The sequence below is a fragment of the Oreochromis niloticus genome, linkage group LG23 (genome assembly GCF_001858045.2).
Source record: "Oreochromis niloticus isolate F11D_XX linkage group LG23, O_niloticus_UMD_NMBU, whole genome shotgun sequence".
Lineage (NCBI taxonomy): Eukaryota > Metazoa > Chordata > Actinopteri > Cichliformes > Cichlidae > Oreochromis > Oreochromis niloticus.
Window position 1 is genome coordinate 41,640,032 of NC_031986.2, and position 24,179 is coordinate 41,664,210.

General features: G+C 42.1%; 2 protein-coding genes across 4 annotated transcripts; one reads left to right on the top strand and one right to left on the bottom strand.

Annotated features, from left to right (window-relative positions):
- spata6 (spermatogenesis associated 6) lies at positions 1-15,837 on the top strand. Of its 3 annotated transcripts, XM_005479014.3 has the most exons (11): positions 1-243; positions 2,211-2,348; positions 3,368-3,416; positions 3,545-3,586; positions 3,723-3,841; positions 5,933-6,013; positions 8,604-9,026; positions 10,206-10,308; positions 11,624-11,664; positions 12,179-12,333; positions 14,427-15,837. In XM_005479014.3, the coding sequence occupies exons 1-11, from the start codon at positions 160-162 to the stop codon at positions 14,539-14,541; spliced, it is 1,350 nt and encodes a 449-aa protein (XP_005479071.1). In that variant the 5' UTR covers positions 1-159; the 3' UTR covers positions 14,542-15,837. The 3 variants fall into 3 exon arrangements, with proteins under 3 accessions (XP_005479071.1, XP_013122540.1, XP_005479072.1); XM_013267086.3 differs by lacking the exon at positions 8,604-9,026; XM_005479015.3 differs by lacking the exon at positions 5,933-6,013.
- Positions 15,676-24,094, bottom strand: dnttip2 (deoxynucleotidyltransferase, terminal, interacting protein 2). Its single transcript, XM_003439655.5, has 7 exons — positions 23,938-24,094; positions 19,309-21,329; positions 17,723-17,861; positions 17,408-17,503; positions 17,095-17,259; positions 16,815-16,924; positions 15,676-16,142 (listed from the first exon to the last, which is right to left on the bottom strand). The coding sequence occupies exons 1-7, from the start codon at positions 24,010-24,012 to the stop codon at positions 16,046-16,048; spliced, it is 2,703 nt and encodes a 900-aa protein (XP_003439703.1). The 5' UTR covers positions 24,013-24,094; the 3' UTR covers positions 15,676-16,045.
- Between the last annotated feature and the right edge of the window lie 85 nt (positions 24,095-24,179).

The following is a 24,179-nucleotide window of genomic DNA, read 5'->3' on the forward strand; positions in this document are numbered from 1 at the left end:
AATCCAGGCTGAAGTGCGGCGATGTGAGCACACGTGCAGTGATTGTGTGTGCGAGACCACATGCTTTTGATTCGCCACTTCTCTATCACGTGACCCCACATCCGCTCCGTGACTGTTGCTGTTTGGCAGCTATGACAACGAACTTTGAAAGTTAGATGAATGGCCTCGGTGAAGAAGAAGCTTTCCTCCTCTATAGGGTATCAACATTGTCTGAAATGCACGGTGTACTTGGACATTCAGGCAGTAAGTGCGTCTTTATGCTGCTGCTTTGCTACGAAATTCAAAATGTGACCTGATGCCGTAGCTTATTAACGTTTGCTAGCTAGCGAGCTTACATCCTCTTTCGGCAAACCTTCCGTTACGGTTCCCTAAATACACAGTTAGCTTACCAGCTAACCCTAACTGATAGACCAGGGTTATCTGACACGTCTCATTAACTTAGTAATTCCTCCCTGTCGTTACCAGTAACGTTAATACTGATGCTGCCGTAATTATTCTAATTGAGTCACTGCAATTAGTGCAAACAGTTAGAGATGATAAGAAAGGCATGAACGTAGCATTGGTTCTTTCACGTATTAATATTTATGTCTGAGTCACTTCAGTATTAATCTGTTTATACATAAACCATTAATAGAAATATTGATGTCCACTAATGACCCCGAGGTTCTGCTGTAAAAGTTGATTGTTGTGGTTTGATGTCCATTAGGTGTTTTTAAGTAATTAAAAGTAATTCGTTTTTTCATAATTTATCTGTGTACGATAAGCGTCATTTCCTGTGTCAGTAAACTTTGGGTTGATCTTAAAGCCCACTTTATGCGTGAGGATGATTTCCGTCCCGTTTATTGCTTCAAGTTCATAAACGTCAACACAACTGAGTGTCACAAAAGTAGGTGTCAATATGAAATACTTAGCATAGAATAAGAAATTGGGAAAATGAAACGGAAGGTTTACAAGACAAGAGGCCGAGATGGAGGTTGCAGAGTTGAAGATGCTAAAAGATCTTCACGACGAGGGACAGCATTAGAAATGAGTACATCAGAGGGACAGCTAGTGTTGGGCGATATAGAGACAGAGTTAGACGGGCAAGGCTGAGATGGTCTGGACAAGTGGAGTGGAGCAATAGTGGACAAAGTATGTTGAATATGAAGCTGCCAGGCAGCAGGAAAAGGGGGAAAGACCACAGAGAGGAGGAGAATTAAAGGAGGACATGCAGAGGGTTGGTGCGACAGAGAAGGATGCTGCGGATAGGGTGAGATGGAGGCAGATGATCTGTTGTGGTGACCCCGAAACAAAACAAGCTGTAGAAGAAGATATGATAGGATATAGGCCGAACCTTGAACCTACATAGTTTCTGTGTATCTATTAAATTAGATATAGCAAAATTTGACACTAATGTTTCCCACATTGTTACACAAAAACATTTTCTTTGACCTTAAATTGCCAAGATTCAGTTACCCTAACAGCAGTAACAGTAGGAAGTCTTGATGTGAGGGATTGCACATGGATTGCATATTTTAGTAATTGTTTATTAACTGCTGTTGTCTTTGGGATATTTGCAAGTGTGCTTCTCTTGATGAATGCACTCTTCCAAACATGTTTACAAACCATAATAAACGAACACAGTAGAATTCTTGCCATGTTATACTGTTGTCAAAGGAGTTTGCAAAGAAAAGCGTCTGGACTTCTGTGAGTTGCTTGAAGACGTTTCACCTCTCATCCGAGAAGCTTCTTCAGTTCTAAGGTCAAATGGCTGAGAGTCCCAGATTTAAACCCAGTGGGAGTATCCCCCCAAGGAGGGACAAAGGACCCCCTGGTGATCCTCTAATCACATGCGCCAAGATGTGAAAGCGGGTGTGGGACCTAATCAGCCAGGGTTTCGGGTGAGCTCATTGTGAAACCTGGCCCCACCCTATCATGTGATTTCCTGAGGTCAGATGGCCCAGGATGTGAGTGGGTGTTAAGGCGTCTGGGGAGGGAACTCAAAACTGGATTATAGATGGCAGACAGTTGGTGTCATAAACCACCACCTCTGTTCAAAGATGGTCGCTCACAGTGGAAGAAGCTTCCACTGAAGAAGCTTCTCGGATGAGAGGTGAAACGTCTTCAAGCAACTCACAGAAGTCCAGACGCTTTTCTTTGCAAACTCCTTTGACTACGATGACCTGGATGACTGAGAACCTTCACAGACATGTTATACTGTTCATAACCAGGTCACATGCCCGGGAGTGCTACTGTCTAAGAAGTATGATATCTACCTCCGTGTCTGCATCATGGGCCAGTACAGGAAGACTGCCTGTGTGCCTCCGGTCTTCCCTTTGCTTTTCCAGCACAAAATGGTTTTTGTCAAGGTGAGAATAAAGCAATTTATTATAGAAATAAAGGACGCCTCCTTGATTTGGGCACAAGATTTCCATCTGCCTGTGGGAGTTTTAGACTTGGCAAGAAAAGTGTACATATGATCATTAAAATAAAAGGAAATTCAAACAGACATATAGATTTACCCTACATTAGTTATAGTGTACATGAACAAAAATATGAAAACATACAGTATTAAAGCCTTATCATACAGTTTTTGCTCAGTAGATTTAAGACTGTCAGAATCATCTCATCATTATAACTTTGCATTAAATCTTAATGAAGTTTGTGCTGAGATAAATTTGAGTTTTTAATGCACAGCTTAACCTGTGATAATTAACACAAGCGGGTCACATGGGCGGGAGTACATAAGTTCTTATTGCTAAGTGGTTTTCACACATTAACTCCAAGGATGGAAAGTAGGACATCATACAAAATTTGTCCTTGCTCACATGTAGCATACACCTGTTTACCTCTGCTCTTATCTTTGCTCTGCCACCACACAATGTGGTTTTTTTTTTGTTTTTTTTGTCAAGGTCAGGGTAAAGCTATTTACTACAGAAATAAAGGACGCCTCCCTGTGTGAGACACAGGATTTCCATCTGTCTGTGGCTGTTTTGTTTATACAGGATGCAGGAATTCTAGTGGCTTTATGTCTATATATTTGCTTTACTTTTATCTACATTTGATTCATCTTAAGAGGTGTCCATAAATGTTTTAGGTGTTTTTTAAAAACTTTTTTCTTAATAAAATTGTTACCTTTATGTTTATGCCTTTTGTTCTTTCTTATGTGGGCCAGCATTCATCCATAGTTAGTATTCAGGTGGTAAAGGATTATGAGCCACTGTACCTAATAACCAGCAACCCTCCAGTATGAACATTAGTGTCCTAACTCTTAGTAAGAGGGGCCTTGTTTTCCCTGGGGAGAATGGTACACTTAGATACTGGCCTGTCCGCCAGATCTTGTTATAAGTATTGATTTGCTTTGTCTGTACTCTTTGTGTTTTCCCAGATATTCCCCGGCGTTGTTGACCCTGCTGATGTAGCTGACCTCCTCGAAGGTAAACGGCCTACTGGGATTTGCTCCCTCATCTCTTAGTCCCGAATCCTATCCTATGAAAGCTTATTGGCTATTAGCTGAGATACCGATCATTAGCTCACAGTCTGTTTATACTTTCCTTCCTCTTAGCTGACACAACATCTTTTGAGCTGATTCAGTTGGTGCCTCCAGGTATGCTTTCTGATGATGCCAAATGGGCCTCTTAAGTCCCCACTGTATCTAGTTATTACACTGCAAAACAGGATATTTAACTTGGACTGTGTGTGTGTGCATGTTCGTGTTTTTTGTGTGTGTACATGGGTTACAGAGGGTGAGGTACTTGCCACAATGGAGGAAAGCAGCAGAGATTTCCTGTATCAAGGTCCCAGGTGGAGCTCAAGAGTCGCAGAGCGAGAAATACTGATGAAAAGATCATCCTCTTTTCCTGTAAGCGTTTTCTGTTTATGCCAACATCCTAACGTTTATCACAATTATGTGTTAGAAAGCTCTAAAGAGGCCATATAGGTGGGGTTTTTTTTAAGTTATGCGTCAAGTGTGAGCATTAAGGCCCATTTATAAGTGACTTACTGCTACTTACACAAAAATCAAAACGTAACTTTAAAAGCGTCTTTGCAGCAATTTTATGATCGATCTCATATATAGTCAGTGAAAGAAAATATTTCAGTCAGAGGTTTTTTCTGTGTTGTACACTAACAAAAAAGATGTTTGAATTCTATACATGCATGCATATATGAATCCCTTATCATACACTTTGCCCTTTTTTGTTTTCTGTTTAATGGTTAAAATCATCTTTTTAGAAAAGTTCAGGGCTGCAGTGTATTTGTGAAAACTGCTTAATAAAAATCAACAGCACGCCGAGTATGGACAATAAAGGTGCAAGGAAAGTAAATGCAAACACAAGAGAATCCGATTGGAGGCATTCCAAATAATTCAAAGATAAAAAATAAAGGTTGTTTAATATCCTGTCAGTGAACTAAATGCACATGTCAGGTAAACATGAGCCACTGACAGCGGTACGTTTCAAGTTATTTTACAACAGGCTGGTAGTGAGCCTTTACTATTAAATACTCAAATGACAATAAACGGGATAACTGTTCTCTTTAGGCATACAGCTTTATCTAACCTTGTTTTTCATCTTTGGTAAAGAAGCAGGAAGCAGAGTTGTTCTTCAAACAGAGATTTACAACCCAAAAGTCTCCAAAAGAGCTTGTATGCTGTCCAAAATGTAAATAAAAACCAGGCTGCAATATTTTGGACGGGATTTAGACACAATTCTGTGGTGGAAATCGCTGTGTGGGCCTGAGAAAACTTTAAAAGAGCACAGTTTGTCACCATATCAACAAATGCAAATGCAAAAAATCCACCATGCAAAGAAAAAAACAGATGCAAACGAGATCCAGGAATGCTGCTGCTGCATCTGGGTTCAAGCTCGTTTAAGATGGACTGAGGTTAAATTTAAAAAGCATCTCACGGTCTGATGAATAAAAATGTAAAATTCCTTTTGCAAACGTGAACGCTGTGACCTCTGAGCTTGAAAAGAGAGGACGTCTTTTTTTTTTTTTTGTGGACATGTGTGAAGTTTGTTACATAACATCCATCCTTAAATTTTCAAGTAGTAGTCAAAGTCAAGGATTTTAACTTTTGTCTCTCACTGAAGTTTGAAATGTTCCATTTGGCAGTTAGATGCAGGAGTGTATATTTCATGCCTGTGAAAGGTCCTGATAGTAATTTCAAATAGCACAATACTGAATTAGTTAAAGGAAGGAGGATATTCCTGTCAGCATAATCCACGTGTCACAAAGACCGCACACCGTGTTCACCACGGGATCCAGTTTGAGTGGCACCAATATTGCTCGTGTCATTCATTGTTGCTCGCTCTAAGTGAGTCTCCTCCTAATCTCAGTGGCTCTCGCGTCGGTGCACTTGACAGGCAGCTACAGCACCAAGATAACCAGTTCAAAAGAACTGTCTTGTCTTAAACTGAAGTATTGTCTTCAGAAAAGATGGCATTTTCCTCGTGCAGCTGTTGACTGTCTTTGCTATACAGACATGAAAAAGGAGCTGAGGACTTCCTGTCTTTTCAGTCATTTTTCATCTTTTTTTCTTTCTTTTTGCTCCCCCCTCTTTCCTTTTTATATCATCCGAGTCTTCTCTATACCTCTTTCCTTCCATACTTCATCTCTCCATGTCTGCGGGTTGCTTTTCTATCCTCCCCTTGTCCTCCAAGGCACTAACTGGCAATATTTAAATGTCTTTAAACCCCCCCCCCTCACCATTGCTTTTATGTGTTTGTGTTTGAGGCCCTACATAGCAATTTAGATGTCTCTCTCCAAATGCCGTATTATTTAAACATCACTGGAGCCTTTCTCTTCTGTGAGATTTGTTTTTCTCAACCCAGGCGCAGATTGAAGATTTGCAGTTGTAAATTGGTGTTCCAGGCAGCTCTGTTATTTGTCTTTTTGTCTTCATCTCCCTGTAAAAACTCCTGTGTTTCGTCTATTGTCCCTCTCCCTCTAGGGAATCTCCCCTAAAGTAGTGTTTTCCACGACATCAGTCATAGAAGACAGTGATGGGAGAGACAACCGGACAGCCTCACCTGTAAGCGTCTTTTTTTTATTACATCTTTGAGGTGTTTGCAAACCCGTCGTCGTACACTGTGTCCAGTTTTAAATTAATTGTACCTTTGCTACATGCTCGGCATCGCCGTGCCAGCGTTGACCACAACTCGAACAGCGAACATTGATCTCTGGAGGGCTCTAATAGGAGGTATCGCTTGCCGCCACATACGACTGTTTCCACTATACATATCCAACTTCTATTGTTGCCATGGCTACTGCATTTATCCATCCATACTGGCAGTGTTTCAAGGGTATCTGTTCTCTGAATGTAATTACAGGGAGGCAGATTGGTGATGCTGATAATGAGGCTTGTCTCACATGTCTGAGTAGCAGGGAGTTAGAACAGAATCAGCCGGTTAGGTTTGTTTTTGGGTTTTTTTTACTGTAACCATGCAGATGATGGGTCACCTATAAATCTTCTTTGTGGATTTTTAAGGTTTACTGTGCTAAGGTCAGTGCAATGACATTTTAAAGTCTTTTTTCCCCCTGTTAATCATCAAAAAAGGAAACTAGGAATGAAGTTTGCCACGGTTTTCTCATCTTAACTTTACAGCGGTTTGATTTCTTTGAATGTGGGGATTCGATGGGTTGTTACTGACATCTGAAGACAATTTCATATCAATAGGACCTGGCGTCATTGTTGACGTGTTCAGTGCTTATTTTGTTATGTAGGACAATAAGTTATATATTGAATCAGTCTAAAAACTAGTACTAGCCTTAAGCTGCAGCCACAGGTATAACAGTTGATTCGTGGCCCTGTGTCGTACATGTGCAGAGTGTGTGCGCAGGTTATTTCAGGAGATGAACGCCGAGAGGGTGGAATAATGATGAAAAGGGTATTACCAAAATATTTCACCAGCTTTCTTGTTACGAACATGTTATCCATCACACAGAGGTTCACATTCCTCCTCTTCCCCCCAAAAAAGAAGAAAGAAATGCTACGGTGAATTTCCCCGGTGCGGTAACCTAAGCTAAGCTATTTGTTTAAATGGGATGTCGGTGACAGTGAAGCAGATTGTCAGCGTGTTCCTCCTGGCCCCTCGGGGGGGATGTCTGGATCAGAGCACCACTGTGGCTGTCAGACAGTAGAATTTCTCCATTTTCTCTCTCCTAATGGCTCTTCAGCATCCAGGCAGCTCCCTGACTACCTGCCCACCCAGCTGACAAATCATGTCTTGTTCTAACAGAGATCTGGAAAAATTGTGACTTTCAAAAAAAATCTCTAAAAGTGTTCTGATGAATACGCTTTTCCTGTGTTTTCTCACGATGAGTCCTGAATCCTCTTTAAACCCTTTTATTCTGACTTACAGGTGTTATGCTAATGTCAGTTTGTCACTTTATGTCACACCAAAAAATAATTTAGCCACTCCTGCGGTTTGTGTAAGCGAGTGAAATGTTGTTAAGTTTGGTACACACATGAAAGTGAGGATGAATAACTTTTGCAGATATGTCCTATAACGTTCCAACTAGCGCCATCTTCTGGTCACACTATAATTGGTGAAAACCCCCCCCAAAAACCCAACTTTTTGTTTAGTCACTTAATGTTGGCCTGAACTGTGCTTTTATTTAGCACGGCATGCTGAAATGACGATTGTCAGTATTAAACCTTGCTTATTGCCAGCTTGATCAGGTTGTCATTGTTGGATTTGCAGTATGTAGTCATCTCAGCTTGATGAGTGTATTGATAATTAGCTCGATGCGCCACTGTGCAGCTTTACAAAGCCTCTTGCATGTTTTCTGTGGACTGTATCCCGAGCTTTGTTGAACTGTGTCTTTATCACACAAACCCAGCAGTGGAAATCACAGCTAATCACATCTGATAAGACTTCTCCACTCAGCCGGCGACAGGAAAAAAAATGATTCGCTCTCGGTGACCATCCACCAGTGAAGACGAAGAAGAAGAAGAAGGAGAAAAGAGGAGCTAAAGGAAGTCAGAGATGGTGGGGGATTAGAGGACGAGGGCATACTTGTCTTAATTCTATTAAATCCGATCATTTTCAAATGGCACCAGCCACAATGAGAATTTATTCATCATTCGGTTTCTCTTAAAAATAGTTTTAATGTTGTGTGATTTCCCTAATTAGCATTTAGATTATCTTTGTTTTACAGCCAGGTAGTGGCTCTTTATCATATTAGACTGGAGATGGCCATCAAATGCAATTAACATTTTATCTTAACTTATTTATCCCCGGCTGGCATTACCTGCAGGAAGTGGGATATTGCATGGGAGAATGATGTTAGTGGCCATTAGAGTTATTGAAGTAATTCTGCAGAGGTTGTCTCCATGGCAGTGCTGACTGCGAGAGCTGTTGTTGTAACACTTAAGCTGAATGATTTAGCTAATGGTTTAATGGTTTTGTCCAGGGAGAGCAAGTCTGTGTCAAGAGTGAGAGCAGCTGCCTTAATGGCTAAAATGGCCGATGCGTCTGCGAAGGAACAAACTGTGCGGTTTGCAGAGAAACCGCTCAAATCCTGTGTGTCTCCTTAAAATTCAAATGTGAAGCTAGTTCAAAATATTACAACAACATAACATTTTTTTTCCTCTCTCATGTTCTGTCCCTTCACCCCAGTCTGGCTGTCTTTCTCCAGCGAGGCCATCCTTAACCCTTTCCAGACGGAGTTCAGCAAAAAAGCCTACCAGCGGGCATTTTTCCAAAGCAGATGGTGGGAAGTGTGTCTCTTTGAAAAGTGGGAAGGACAAGCTGAGTGTTGATGCTAAAATTACAAACTCTGCACCGTCATCAACATCCAGGCAATCCCCGCCAGGCCGCAGTCCTCCAAAAAACAAGAAGGGAAAAAAATGCGACCTATCCGGAGTTTCTGCCGAGCGCGGCTACCAGCAGCCCACCGTTTCCTCAAGGACGCGAGCCCTGTCCCCTTACACCCACCGAAGGATGTGCCAGCTTTCCGAGGATGCCAGGCAGAGGCTCAGCCACCTCCAGCTGGGGCCTCACTACTTTAGGAAAGAAACCGAGAGCCCGACGCCCTTCTTGGTTTGTAGCATTAAGGGAAGAAAAAAAACAACAACAACTTAGCATAATGGTTCATTTAATGCCAAAAATACACATGTTCAGTGCACAGGGGTTATAAGATTAATGGATTCCTCTGCTGATGTAGTTCAAACCTCAGTGGGAGCGCCCCAAAATTTTGCTTAATCTAGTGAGCGGATTAAGTGGAGGGCATATTAAGAGAGCATCTTAATCTTTTTACCTGAGCCGTTAATGGATTTTGACGTCACGTACATGTTTCACTGTGTATGCGTGTAATATGGCCTATTATCCTCACCGAGGGGCTCGAGCACACTTTTAATAGTGCGCATCCTGCATTTAGGCCGGGACGCTTTTATTTGTTAACACTTTAATTATTGCCGTATTACTGCTGTTGGAGGTTTTCGCATGAAAGGGAGTGATTTTGTGATCGCACAGCCTTAGGGAGCGCGTGCGATCGATGGACAAGAACAACACAGCCTTTAGTCCTCCGCCCCTCCCTCCCACTGCTCCCCTCTGTTATTTCCGCTTCTTCATTTACATCAAATCTAATCCCGAGATATGAATATCAGACTCCACTTGCACGCTGTCATTAAAGAAATTATTAGGTGCTGCGTTTGTTTTTGTCACACACATGAATGGAATTAACTAGAATACAATGGGCGTTTTATTAAGGACAGGAGCGTGCTTTTGCGCCTCTGAATTTCCTGGGGGAATCTCCTTTCGACAATTAACTCTGGTAATTGAGAGTCAAGCTGCAATTAACAAATAGATACCTAATGAAGTAGCCCCATTAGCCCCATGGTGAATGCATTATCAGTGCACATTTCAGAGCCTCAGCTCCTGGGTTGTGTGCAAAGGGAAGCTCAGCCCTACAAAGAATCAAATGTGTTTTTCTGGGTAGGTTTTTCTTTTGGATTTTTATTCAGAGAATGACTAGGAGATAGCAGTGGGAAGAAAAAAATGATTGTGATTAATGTACACTGATGTTTATTTCATTTATCCACTGTGAGAGGAGAGACGCGTCTGAATTTGTTGTGCAAAGTGTTGTGTTGTGGTTAAGGTTTTAAAAAGGGGTAAAAACTCCCAAAAGTCCTCATTGTTTACTGGTGTTGTTTTATTGCACATACAAAGTTAATTATGTTGTATAAAAGGAAATGAGCTTTTATTGTTGTGTCGTGCCAGGTCTCTCGCTGCAGCGACGTCTCTGGGATGGGAACGTTTTCCTCCTGTGTACTAAATACTAGCATCCATCGGCGCTCCGTGAGCTTCTCGGCTGACCCCACAGGTAAACCTTCTAAACATATAAACTCAATCCATGTATTGTATCACATTCATAGCTATCACATAGTGTATTTGCTGCAGGGTTTGTTTGTTTTCAAGCGTTTTTGGACAAAGCCCTGAGTGTGCTGAATGCTTTGTCCAAATGCAGCCATCTGGATTTGGTCTCATAAAAAGTGTGTTTACTTTCTTTTTTGGTCTGATGCCTTTAATAACATCCTAACGATAACATCGTGTAACAGTCTTGCAGATTGATTTCTGCTTTGGTTTGTTTAGCTCGTTAGGGGATATCAGTAAGTATGACGATCACTGATCAAATGCTCCCAGAATTCTTATTTCATTCAGTCCTTTCAAATGAAAGCTACAACAAGTAGACACAGATGTAAATGCTCATCAGGCCCAACATTAAATCCTGCTGCCAAAACAGTTTTTACCTGTCGGGTTATGAACACAGCACCTCTTGAAGTGTCCCATTGGGGTTAGGGTTGTTATTCAGGTCTGCATATTATGACCGGGCCTGTGCCACTGCATCCCGTGGGAGTGATTGATATCTCTGGAGTTTCGATGCCATCACCCTGAGTCACATTCCTCCTTCTCTTCTTGGTCAGCTTTTGTGTAATGGTGGGGCCATAAACAGTGTAAATAATGGATGTCGCTTCTGGGTCTGAAAAATGAAGCCAAAGGTGAAGAACCTGCATTCCTTTTAATGACCAGTAGGGGGGCAGCTTCTTTGGTGGCAATAACACTTGCGGTGGTATAAAAGTGACCTCAGTGAGGATTTTTCTGGGCTCAGTCACTACTTGGAGAAAATAAGATCCTGTTCATTTTTGTAAATTATCATTGGTAATGACTGAGGGATAAATTCAGTTTATTAATCAGATTAAGCCGTTATTTAACCTGCTTTAAAAATAAAGATGGCAATGGTGAAAATGTTCATCTTTAGGCTACATAACAGGTTTTTTGGTTCCAGCCATCTTTTCCCATCTTTTCCGTAAATAAGTGGGATCCAAAATCCTGCCGAGGGTGGCCGTTGCCACCTGGACTTCAGCTATTTTGTCCGTGTTAAAGTAGCACCCATATGAATGCTCGGACTCAACGTTTCCCATCATTGCATATGACCAAAGCTATTCTCTTCAGCTTCAGTGGTTTGATTTGATTGGCTCGTGTGTGCATATGCCTGTTTGTACAGCTGTTCTGTGCTGGGAAAGTTTCATTTATACTTGTTTGTGTTGAAGAAATAAGCGGTGCTTCTTATTTAAAGGAAATACTGTAGACTTACTCCGAATTGTATATTTTCCTAAAAACTTGCCTTTTCCTTTTAGATTCTTCTCTCCTTGGGAGTTACAGGCCAAGAACAGCAAGAGTAAGTCCAATTATAATATCAGTAACTGTAAAATACAATGAGTCAGGAATACTTCTGGTGCTACAGGACATCAGCACAACAGTGTTCTGTAGTCCTCTCATTCTGCAGGTTAGGTTTGGCGGTCCGTGCAGCTCTGATTTTAGTCATTTTATATGAGTATCAGCGACAGACAAGCACACATCAGGCTGCTACACAGTTTTCATTTTATTATATATACTTTATTTATATTTAATATTCATTGTTTATACATATAAATTAGCCCTGTTGTTCTTACGTTTGACGCTGTGGTCAATTTCAAATCTAAACAATCATCATAGAAATTATATTGATGAAGTTGTCAGCCTGTAAAGTGGTCTAATTTTTAGATTTGAATATAAAATGATCAATAAATAATGTAGATTTAATTCCTGAGGTGTGCCGTTTGAATTCCTTGGTTGGGAAATGTTTCAGAACACATGTTTAAGGTTTGGTCACCAATAGCTTCTAAATCCTTTTGCCCTCTGAAATCTTCTAGGTGGAATCGGGATTTGTGAGGGAGGACTCTCCTCCAAAGACTCCATCCCGACATGAACCCCAAATTAAAGGCCTTCTTAGAAGTTCTGCCTCAGCTCCCTCCAACCTGACTGTACAAAACTCCAGAAATCGCAGCAGCCATTCCCTCAGAGAAAGGTAATCCTCTTTTCTTAAAAATATTTAAAATGACTGGATGTGTCAAAATTAAAACCATATTGTTCCTCATTTTAAAAGAATCTAATGGCCAGAGAACAACAAAATCTGATTTATTTTTTCATCATCATTCTCTGGACAAACTGAAGGCAGGTGTCATGTCTCCATTCATTACCAGAAAGTCACATAAAAACTGTCAGAAACTATTTGAATGGCATATCTGAGAAACGAGTAGGGGTTCATTCACGCTAAAGCTGACTGTGTATAAATGTAGTCTACTTTGAAGCACACGGACAGATTAGAAAGCTTCCAGCATCACCAACCTCTGCAGTTTTTTGTTGATTCACATGGTGATGACAGAAAAAAGCAAATACGCAGTTAATGCGGTGCATGTTTGTAACCCGGTGAAGGATGAAATCTTAAGGTGTTTATCAGGAAAACACTGTGAGGATCACCTCTGAGCTCCAGAGTAAAGTTTTTCTGGCCACGAAAAACAAATCTGATTGTGTTCATACTCGAGGTACACACAGGAGTGAACATACTCCTCCTTTTTTTTGTGGTGTTTGCCCTGAATTTATCCTGATCCATCTGTGTAAATCATTTGTTTGCTCAAAAGATCTTAAAAGCAAAACATGCACCTGTAGGAGTCTCCAATTACAGTGTGCAGCAAATATATGGAAATCCCGTGAGATGTTAGTCATACGCCGCTACTGCTGGTCTGTGAGGTGTGTGAGTGTCTGTGTGTGTTTGTACACGCACATCCAATCTTTAATTTTGATCACACTCGACAGGCAGGATGAATTCCCCTCCACCTTTTAAATTACAGAAGCTGATGTCTTGTCATGTTTGTTCATTACTGAGAGAGGAGGCAGAGAGAAGGGAAAACAAAGAGGAAAATGGTATTGATTTGTGTTTCAGCTCGAGACTGATGCATTTGACCTGATGCACACTTTAATACATTCAGAGAGACCTTGTCATCGATCACAGCAGCTGCGAGTTGACAACGCCGATGGGACCGATGCTCCGTTTTGTTTGTTTGTTTGTTTCTGCTTCCCTTTTCCGTCCGCTCAGTCCATAAGTAAACAGTGGAATCAATGGACAATCTTAAACTGCAAAGTAAATTGCAGGAAATGAATGATACTTTTCCCTCAATTGGAAACGCGACAGAATTTGCTGGGTGGGAGATTAGAGTGGGCCTTTGTAGATTCCCCGCAACAGGGAGAGGGGCACGTCTTACCACCAATCTTTGATCTATAAAGAAAATGACAGATGCCAGTGGCAGCGTTTGCCCCCTAAGCCCCGGAGTCTCAGTCTATTCATGTCTCTGGATGATTTGTCCTTGATGACTTTTTGAAGCAGGTAGTGTGTTTATCTGATTACAGATGAAAAGCTTCCTTTCCGACACGAGCTGGGCCGAGACACCAGTCAGTCTGTCAGTCATCACCCCTCCGCCACTGACAAATAAACGTGGACGAGAGGCGATGCCGGGATTTATTTTTGTTAGTGGGATCTCCAGTTTCGTAACTGCCCGCGGTCAACGTGCAGACACATTTACACAGTGCCGATGGAGTCTGTTTATGCCGCCAGTTTAACGCGTAGCTGGTCGAGGCGATTGGGAAATTACTTTTTGCTCCACAAAAATGTAAATGCGGAGGAATGAAAGTCAAAATGAGGGTTTAGATGGAGTTTTAAATGTTGTTTATGAAGGTTATGCACTTCCAGGGTGTTGGCTCTGTCAGCCACTCGTCTTACCTTGGGTTACAGCACAGACTAGTGGACAAAAGAAGGTCTTGTAAGGAGAACAGTGTTTTTGTTAATGTATTTATTAATGAAGAATCTGTGTTGATCACACACAATGTTATTTAAGGATTTATTAGAATAAACATTTTTATCTTGGGGACCCTTAAAACAAAGTCTATATTTATGCTTAGCTTTGAGGAATAAACTTTGAGGGTTGAAGACAAAGATCAAATTAAGACAAAACTGTTGCAGCAATTTTTCTGTTTTTTGTTTAGTAAAGCCTGATGATAACCTGACACAACGACCAAGATACCTGTTAGTGAAAGTTTTCCATCTGCCACTTCTTTGTGTTCCAGACTCAGAGCCAGTCAGACCAGTCCACCACACTGGGAGAAAATCCATAGCAGAGTCCAGAGGATTCTTCAGACTCACAAAACAAACTGGGACCAAAGAACGAGCTTTGACCTTTAACCCTCTGATCCGACTTAGAAGAGACCAAATTATGGAAGTTGCCGTACTCAGAGTTTTAATTATTAGAGCAGTAACTTATAATGCACATATCACAGTCATATTTAAAAACAGAGGTTCTGCAGGCTACCAGTTTTGTACATACAGACACTAACACGTTAACCTGTCACAGATATACACAAGTATCTTAATTAAGCTCCATTTCTTGTTCATTTAAATTGCAAACCTTCCCAGCACGTGCTGATTAGCTTTTGTTGGTGCAGAGGTTACGTCCAAAAGCATCGAAGCGCCACTTCACTCCCACCTATCAGCTGGGCTTTTTTTTTTTTCTCTCTAAAGAAAAAAACCTGATGGTGTAACCAAAGTGAGACATCGCCTAATTTCTCTAAAGCTGTGTGTGAAATTGGCTCAGGTATAAAGAAGCTACAGTTTATGTGCATGTGTGTGTGCGCGTGGGAAGTGACATAGTGGATGTAAGCTGCAGCTGTTAAGGGCTCATCTCTTACAACACAAAGAAGAGACAAGACGGTAGCCAAGAGCCACTGTTGGGATCCAAGAGCTACAAGAGACTGCAGAGATTTGAGAGGGAGAGTGAGGAGGAACAAAGGTAATCCTGAATGAAAGCACAGCAGACACAAAGAGATTTAGCTTTAATGAAAAAATTAAGGCATTCGCTTTCACAGCCTTACACCGAAACATCTGAAGTGTGTGTAATGTTTCTGAGCTACTGACACGGAGGTCATGTGACACAGAGGTATTTTATTCTGCTGTCAGAGCGTGGAGGCTCGTTTCCCCTTGTGAATCCTTAGCTGGAACTACAGCAGATAAAGACGCAGTTTTGGTTCTTCGGCAGCTGTTTTTGTGAGTGGTTGTTGTTAACATGATGCAACATACAGCTGCACGACTTTACAGAGGCTTGTAAGTGGAGGGATTTAACCATGCTAGGGTAACTTCAGGGTTAACCCTGATTTTTCAGTATTACAGAGGCCGTCGACATCAGGTCACACTGTAAAACACACAGGAGCAATAAGTTTAATACCAAAATTTCAGCAAAGAACATTTTGACAACCCGTTTATGTTTCAGATCACGAGCTCTTAGAAAATTAATGAATCACACCATGATTTTTTTTTTTTTTTAATTGTTCATGCTCTGTATTTTAGTGGGACTGATTGCTGTGCAGTAAAGCATTTACACTTGAATTGATAAAACTAAAAGTTCAGTTGTAAACATAAGCAAGTACACCATATTTAATGAGGACTATACAAGGATGTTTTAAAATATTGTTCTTACTGAATCAACTTGTCTGGGACTGTGTGTTTTATACAGCCAGCCTCTTGATGTATACACGTGTAAACAGTCTATCTGAAGAGTCGTGAATGAGTGTTTAATTTCCAAAACATTAAAAATGCTTTACGCTTCAAAAAGCCATTTTGTATTGAAGAGCTTCATTTCTAAATGAGAGAAATGCCCCTCAGAGTCACTGTTCATCACATCAAGTCTTCAGATTTACTTCTTATGGAATTTCTTCTTCTTCTTGTTCTTCTTGCCAGCTTCCTGTGCTGCTTTCTCTGCCATAACATGCTGGTACCTCTTTTTGTTTTTCCTGGGAAGAGAAGGAAATTGTGTATTTAATGTTTGTCTTTTTGTATCCACTAGCAACAAACCGTAAACTGTAGCCTGTAAATTAATTTTATTTCTCTGCCGTAGCAAAAGTAAAGATCACTAAATGTATGAGTCAGATAATTCTACGCCTCAGAAATGAAGAACTTGAACAGACACGTGTTGTAAATGTCTGTAATTATTTGTGACGGACAGAAATATTTAGTCCTGTGTTTCATGCTTATCTTGGTAAACGTGAATAAGAAGTCACCTCGTTCAAAAAAGGCATTTGACCTGTGAGGTTCTAACAGCTAATGGAAGCGCTACGCTACTGGTAGTGTGGTTACCCCACCCTGAAATCATGTGTCATTCTATGGGCTCAAATTGTGGTCATAAATATTTTGTACTTGTAAATCAGGATTTGTATGTGTAAAAAGAATTTGTGTGTGCGTAAAAAAGATTTGTGTGTGGACTTAATACGGGTGAAACTCTGCACTCAAGTTACAAGTAGTGGTGGCATTGTGGTTCCTTTTATGCTCTTAATCATATATAATTTAAAGTGACTGAAAAAATATCATTTCTGTTAATTGTTTGAGTCTACATGCCCAGTGGAGGTAGAGAGTGGAAGGGGAGATGTCTCATAATAAAACCACACCCACTGCAGGTGCCCACTTACTGTCTGAACTCTGCATCAGCAAGCAGCTCCTCCACAATGGTTCTCTTCCTCTCCTTCTTAGGGATACGGGAATGATAGAAGTCAGCAGCGTTGTCCACCACTGTACCAACCTGCAACACACACACATAGGAAAACATCACACTCAGTACACACACTGATATTGATAGTGTATTCCCTGAGTGCTCTGGACTTTAAAAACAAAGTTAACCAACTTTTACAAAATCAATATTGATAACCACAAGTGTAAAGAACTAAGAAGCAGGAGGACAGTTCCACCGACCTGAAAGTATTTGGGAAAGCCATCTCTGTCGTTCTTCTTGTAGAACCTCTTAGGATCCAAGGATGATCTCATCTTCAGCACTTGGAGGTCTCCTTTCAGCTCTTGAGTGATCTCCGGTGCCTTCATGTTAAACCAACCATCTCCTGTTGACTTCTCCCTCTCTGCCTGGGGAAAGAAAAGTGATGCAGACTGCTAAGAAACAAAATTTGTGATGACTACCGTTTAATCTTTTAGGTATGCGTCATAGGTGACTGCACAAATGCAGAGAATAAATCTGGAATCGACCAATCAAAGCAATTTTTTTTAAACTTACTCTGCGTTTCAGCTTTTGGGCATGTTTGGATTCACTGTATGGCGGCACAGCATCCTTCTTTTCAAAGTCTGGTCCAATCACACTCTTCTTCATCACCTGCGGACATCAACACAAACCACAACTCTGAAAAACAACTGAACTGTCAGAACACTCCACTGCTCCAAGATAAAAAGGTCAAAGTCAGTGAGAACTGTAGAGAAACCTTTAATAGCGCCACCTCATCGCCCTTGCATAGCTTTGGAGTTCATTATTCATTCTGCACCACAGATCACCTTCAAAAAGAGGGGGGAAAGAAAAAATCAATCGCTTATTTACCTCATCTTGGATCTTCTTTTCCTTTAGTTTTTGCAGTGAGCTGGCGACAGGTTTTGATTTGCTGCCATCAAAACTGATGTATAAACCCCCGAGCTCCTTCACTTTGAGGCCGGGGTCAATACGGCTGGACAACTCATTCCTGAAATTAATAGGCACAGGAAAAAAAATTCCTCAGGAGGAGCAGTCGTGTCTCATTTCTCACCTCTGCACAGGTATAATAAAATCTAACGATGTGTCTGAACACCATGGCTCCACTGTCTGCATGCTAACCTCACGAAAAGGCTAAACCCAAAACGAGCTGATGCAAACATATTCAGCTGTGCTGCAGATACACTGCTGTCCTCAAATAATAAAACACCTGAAAGTGCCGCCTCGTTGTACGAGGACACGATTGTTTATAATAAATGTTATATATTGACAGTCCCACATACACAGTGCATGCTGCCAGATAGCATATAACACCAAATGTGTCTCAATGTGCAGCTGCAAACAGTCCCTAACATTATTGTACCTAAAGGTTTTTTAAACACCACAGACCTCTGAGGTTTTAGGACATTATTTAGGCTTGATTTTAAAAAAAAAGTTAATCTTGGTTTGTGCTTCAGGTTGGTGCTGAATTTCTTCATCAGTGCTATCATTATCAATGATACCTGGCAACAGTAATATAATGTAGTAGAGGTACTGGTGCGGATTTTTCCCCAAGCTAATAATTTCTCGTTTCAAGTCTTTATGCTAAGCTACCCAGCGTTATATTTACTGTGTGGAATCGATCTTCTCATCAGAGAAGACGGTAAAAAAAGTATTGCTCAAGTTCTGCTGGAGGTTTCTTCATCTTAAAAGGGAGTTTTTCCTTCCCACTGTCGCCAAAGTTCTTGCTCATGGAGGGTCCTGTGATTGTTGGGTTTTTTTTCTCACACTTACAATATAAAGCGCCTTGAGGTGACTGTTATTGTGATTTGGTGCTGTATAAATAACATTAAATGGTTTGAAAGTTTCATTTCAATGAATTAAAGTTAACCTACACATCTACATTTTTTAAGTCTGATAATCATCTAAATCGGTCGTGTCCAACTCCAGGCCTCAGGGCCGGTGTCCTGCAGGTTTTAGATGTGTCCTTAATCCAACGCAGCTGATTCAAATGGCTAAATGACCTCCTCAACATGTCTTGAAGTTCTCCTGAGGCCTGGTAATGAACTAATCATTTGATTCAGGCGTGTTGATCCAGGGTGAGATCTAAAACCTGCAGGACACCGGCCCTGAGGCCTGGAGTTGGAAACCCCTGAGCTAAATGGTTACCAAAATATTCTAATGTATTTGGTATTTTGATTATTATCAAACTATGAAATTACCCCTCTTGCCCTGTAGGTGGAGGCATTGCTTTCCTTGAATAGACCACTCCCATCTGGATAAAAACGTTTCATGACAGGATAAAGATGAGCACTACAAAACCATTTGCCTTGATTCAAGTGACCATTGCGGTGGGCCCAAACCACAGATTCCAAGGGTTCAGGTTTTTCCTTTAATCTGTCACATGCCTCTACACTTGTATGAATCGGTGTGACACCTAATTCCTCTAATGTACTTACACATGAGAGTTTCTGCTCGAGAACAGGACTTTAGCATCGTTGTCATCGTCCTCATCCTCATCGCCGGCCTCATCCACAAACTCCTCGTCTTGCTCCTCCTCCTCAGCTCCTTTCTGCGTGCTTGCCTCTTCGTCCCATCGCTCCTCTTTGTAGTACAGTTCATCTGCGTCTTGTCCCGGCCGCTTGTCAATCATAAACAGTCCCTCAATTGATGCAGCTCCAGCTTCTGACTTGCTGCAAATTCCCCCTCTCCTTTCCTTCCCCCTGTATCCCGAAACCTCCTCTTCAGAAACTTCCCTCTCCTCCTCCTCCTCCTCTTCCTCCTCCTCATCACTGCTGTCCAGTAGACTCACTGCTGTCCTCTTCTCCACAATGACGTCTTTGGGTTCAGAGTCAGAACCTGCTGTAACCTTGTGCTGCTGATATGTTACCTGAATGGACTCAACCACCTGCTGAGATGTGCTGACTTCCATTTCCTCCCCCACACTAGGCCGGTTTTCTACGACGACATCATCATCCACAGACTCATCTGGCAGAGGTGGGAGGAGGTCCACAGCTTTCTGCGTCTCCTTGGCCTCCTCTGTTGTTTCCAAGGCCCTCTCACGTGTTGTTTCTGTAACTGATTGGCAAGGCTTTAACCGCTCTGGTGATGGGACTATTTCCTGCATCACTTCCATCTCTAAAGTGTCCTCGTCTTTATTTCCAGCAGACGGCTCCTCCTGCTGGCTTTTGCTGACCACTGCAGGCTCGCTCACAGGTTCTGAGGGAGATGCATGGGAATCTTCTTTAGAGGCGAAATCCGTTTCCTTTTTTCTACCCGCTTTCGTGGACGACAGATCGGTACTATTCACACCCTCGTGATCTTCTACCGTTTGGCTCTCATCTTCCTCCACCACCGTTTCATCTGCATCCTCAGCGATCAGTGTGCTTTCTAATTTAGAATCGTTTAATGTGCTGCCCTCCTCGGCAGATTCTGACGCATTTTCTACGACGACGCTGCAGTCCTTGGCTGAGCGCCTGGAGGCCGGAGCGCCCCGGCTGCTGTTCCCCGAGCCTGTGCGGCTGCTGCAGGGGGTCCCTCTGGCTCGTGTGGAGCTGGGGGTCCCCACCTGGGAATGCACATCCATAGCGTCGGAGTCTGAATCCATGGCTCTGAGAGTTGTCGACCTGGTCCTCCCACTTCTGCGATTGGTCAAACTGTAAGTAGACCCGGACTCAAACCCTTCAGAGTCACAAGACGCAGGCTCACTATGCTCTGCAGGGGCTGCGATCTTTCCTCTCGCTGCCCTGGTCTGTCGACGAGTTGGAGCTGGAGACTGAGAGCTTCCCGACGGCTCGTCTAGATGCATAGGAATGGGACTAGTTTTTCTTCTGGATCTCGTAGCTCTGCGAGTAGTGGACTTGGACACATCAGCTCCTGACACACTGGAAATGCAGCTGTCAGCATCGGAGAGCTCAGACTCCCCAGTTTGTGGTTTGGCAGACGATCTGGTACGAGCTTTTCTCTGACTTCTGGTGGCTCTCTGGGAATCGGACACCACGGAGCTGCAGGACCCGGTCTCCAGCTCCAGGACAGCTTTGACATCTTCCACTTCGACACGAGCAGCTTCTGAGCTTTCTGCCTTCTTTCTTGCGGTCCTTAGGCCACGTTTTGATGCAGACACCGCAGATGAGCACGACTCCACCTCAGATATCTCCTCCTCTTCCTTGTTAACTTTGCGGGTCTGTCTCCTCCCCCTGGTGCGTGTCACTGGCGGTTCAATGTCGGACACCAATGAGCAGCAGGACTCTGCCTCTGACACATCCGCCTCATGGACGGAGCCCACCGGGGTGGAAGGCTGCTCCGGACTGTGAAGCCTTGAAGCTCTGCTGCATCTTTTTTTTGTGATGGTCGAGGGAGAATCTGAATTTTGTGCAGCACTTTGCTCAAGCTGACTGCAGGACTCCAGAACGGCATCGTGGGTAGGACTTTCTGCTTGCTTAGTATTCCTCCTGGTTCTCCGAGCAGTGGAAGGAGTGGCCTGTGTGAAAGAAGCAAGACAGAGTTAGTGGTAAGGCTAGTTTACAGCAACATGGATGAGAAGATAAGCAGAAGATAAGTCTGGTGACATTTTACTGTCAAGAACTCAGAGAGCTTGACATCCTGCAACAAATGCACTGGTTTCCAATACTAATGTGTCAGAAAAAATCCTGTATAATGAATGGCATGTACAATTTACACCTGGAGAGGCTTTTAATGGCTTCCCTCTACATCTGATCGCTTGGTCTCAAACCGGCCAGTATGTAGCCTGAGATCCTCAGACAGAAACCTTTCATCTGTTCCCGAAGCATGGCTGAAAATGCCTCACAGTCAAAGCCCCGAAGCTTTGGAACGAGCTGCCTAAAAAAGCCAAGTATGCAGAGTCCATAACCTTCTTTAAATCCACTCCAAACACTTCATGCTGGATTAAAATCGAAGCTTTGTTATTTCTTGTTCAGGCGTTTCATGCATTTCCTTTTTCCAAACATAATGCTTCTCTTTTCACTCAGAAAGTCCTGGTCAGCAGGGAGCACTTCAACAAGAAATCGAACCTCATTCCGGCTTCTAGCTTGTTCATCTGATCTTTAGCGGACTGCAGGTGGGGGAAGAGCGGTCCTTTTTACAGAGCCGTGGTTTTCACCTTGCAGCCTTGCCCCACACACACAGAGGCCTTTAATTGCTCAGTTGCCAATCCAAGTTCCTTTCTGCCCTCACAGACTGCAAGCCCTGCTCTTACAGCAATCTCTGTTGATCAATCACTCCCGAGCAGCGCAGCAGTGAATCGTCTCCTTATGCTTGCCTTCCTGATCAGCTTTTTCTGAAGTCCACAGCAGAGTTATCATCCTTTAACTTTTATTTTTAGTTTTACATTTTTGTTTTCAATTTGATTTTCAGTTTCCACACTAATTTTATGAGTGATATTTTTCAGATTGTCATCCTCCTCCTTTTGTCTGCTTCCTTTTAGATATCAACACATTGGGTTGTCTTTCTCTAGCATCCGCCTCTGTCACACCAACCCTCTGCATGTCCTCCTTCACTACATCCATGAATCTTCTCTGTTGTCTCCTTTTCCCTCCGGCCTGCCAGATCATTCCCAATAAAAAAAATACACTGAATTCTTTTTCTGATGCAGCCCTAAAGGGAATTTAACCAGCAACCTGTCACTATGTGTATAACACTACACTATTAGGCCAAATATGTGTTTTAGGTTATTTAATAATAAAGGATGATTTACTCATAAATATACACTGATTAGTGAGTTTATTAATTTTTTAAAAGAAATTCATGAGTTTCCATAAACTTAGAATTAATCAATCAAAAATATGCATGACGAGGTGCTGGTTAGTGAAAGCCGCCATGTTTCCTTACTATCGTGAATACAGTGACTGAGGTGTACAGTGACATCACCCTTCTTACTAATCATGTTTGGCGATGAGTCAGGCTTCTAACACATGAAAACATGTATAAAAATGCTGATTTACTCCTGATGTTGTTACAATTACTTATTCCAGTAGATTAGACATGTGGCCCTGGTGTCTTAAGACAATAACAGCTAAATTATGCAAGTTAATGTTAGGCTCCAGTGTCACGTTTCCCTCTGACAAACAGTTTGTTACAGTCTCACACTGTGTGACAGTTTATTCGCTAAGTGTCCAAGTCCAACAGAGTTAGATCCACTTCAACGAAAGTTTCAGAGTCTTACAGCCTCCTCTAGAAAAAACAGACACGGACACCAGCCGAGGTAAACAGCAGACTGACAGCCTACACGCCAGAGCTGTTTGTCCTACAGCGGCCACCGTAGACGGGATTATTACACACTTACACCGGGAGGGATAAACAAAACATAACTCAGCTGACCGCAAGCCTCGGTCTACTGACATCTAGTGGTGAAATTGTGCACACTAAACCTTTAAGAATTTCAAAACAGTAAAAATAATACAAACACACTTGCAATAAACATATACAACGATGGCTAAAACTGACATTTTTTAAATTCATTTTAGTTTTTAGCTCACAGTTAACTAAAAAATGTTTTCACACCTACTTTTTAAATTCTCTACAATAAACTTGGCCAAGTGTATTTGTGCATTAACTCATCTCCACCATTACGTGGCGTTAGAAAACCTAATAGCTATATTAAGCTAACAGCTAATAAATAAGCAGTTAATAGCTTCGGATTACCACCTTTTTCTCGAGGTTCGCGTAGTTTTGTTATACAGAAATATAACTGGAGTCGACTATATTAATGTGGGGCTTCTCGTGATCTACTTTTAGCACTTTATGTGGAAATCTGTTGATTTTTAGGTCATATTTACACAATAACATGAGATATTTACTCAAGCAGCACTTTATGAGAGTTAGACAGAAAACACGAGTAGGAGAAGAAACTAAAACTAACAGATGCTGCTGTTTATTCCGCATGTCTCTGTTTTCTGCGCGGATCCCTCACAACATGAACACAAGCTGGTACAGGGTGAAGTCCACGTGAAGCTGGGGAAGATCCACACATCAGCTCTCACACACGTGCCAGGCGTATTACTCACTACCCGGACCTCCAGGTGACACCTGAACATCTGCAGCTTCCAATAATCTCCCTCTGTGACACGTACCTGGACCTCAGAGCGCTGCTCCGGGTCTGTTTTAGCTGGGGAGCTCACACGCACTCCTCTTCTGGTGGCCACCATCTTGCACTCTCACAACTCTACTCACTTCCGGCATGAAGGCTAGACCCGACTAGTCAAATGAACGGAAATGAGGCACAGGCCTAACAGCAGATCACAGAGCAGCCGACTAACTCTCGAGTTGTAGTTTATTTATTATAATTATTATAATAAAATATAATTAATAAAAT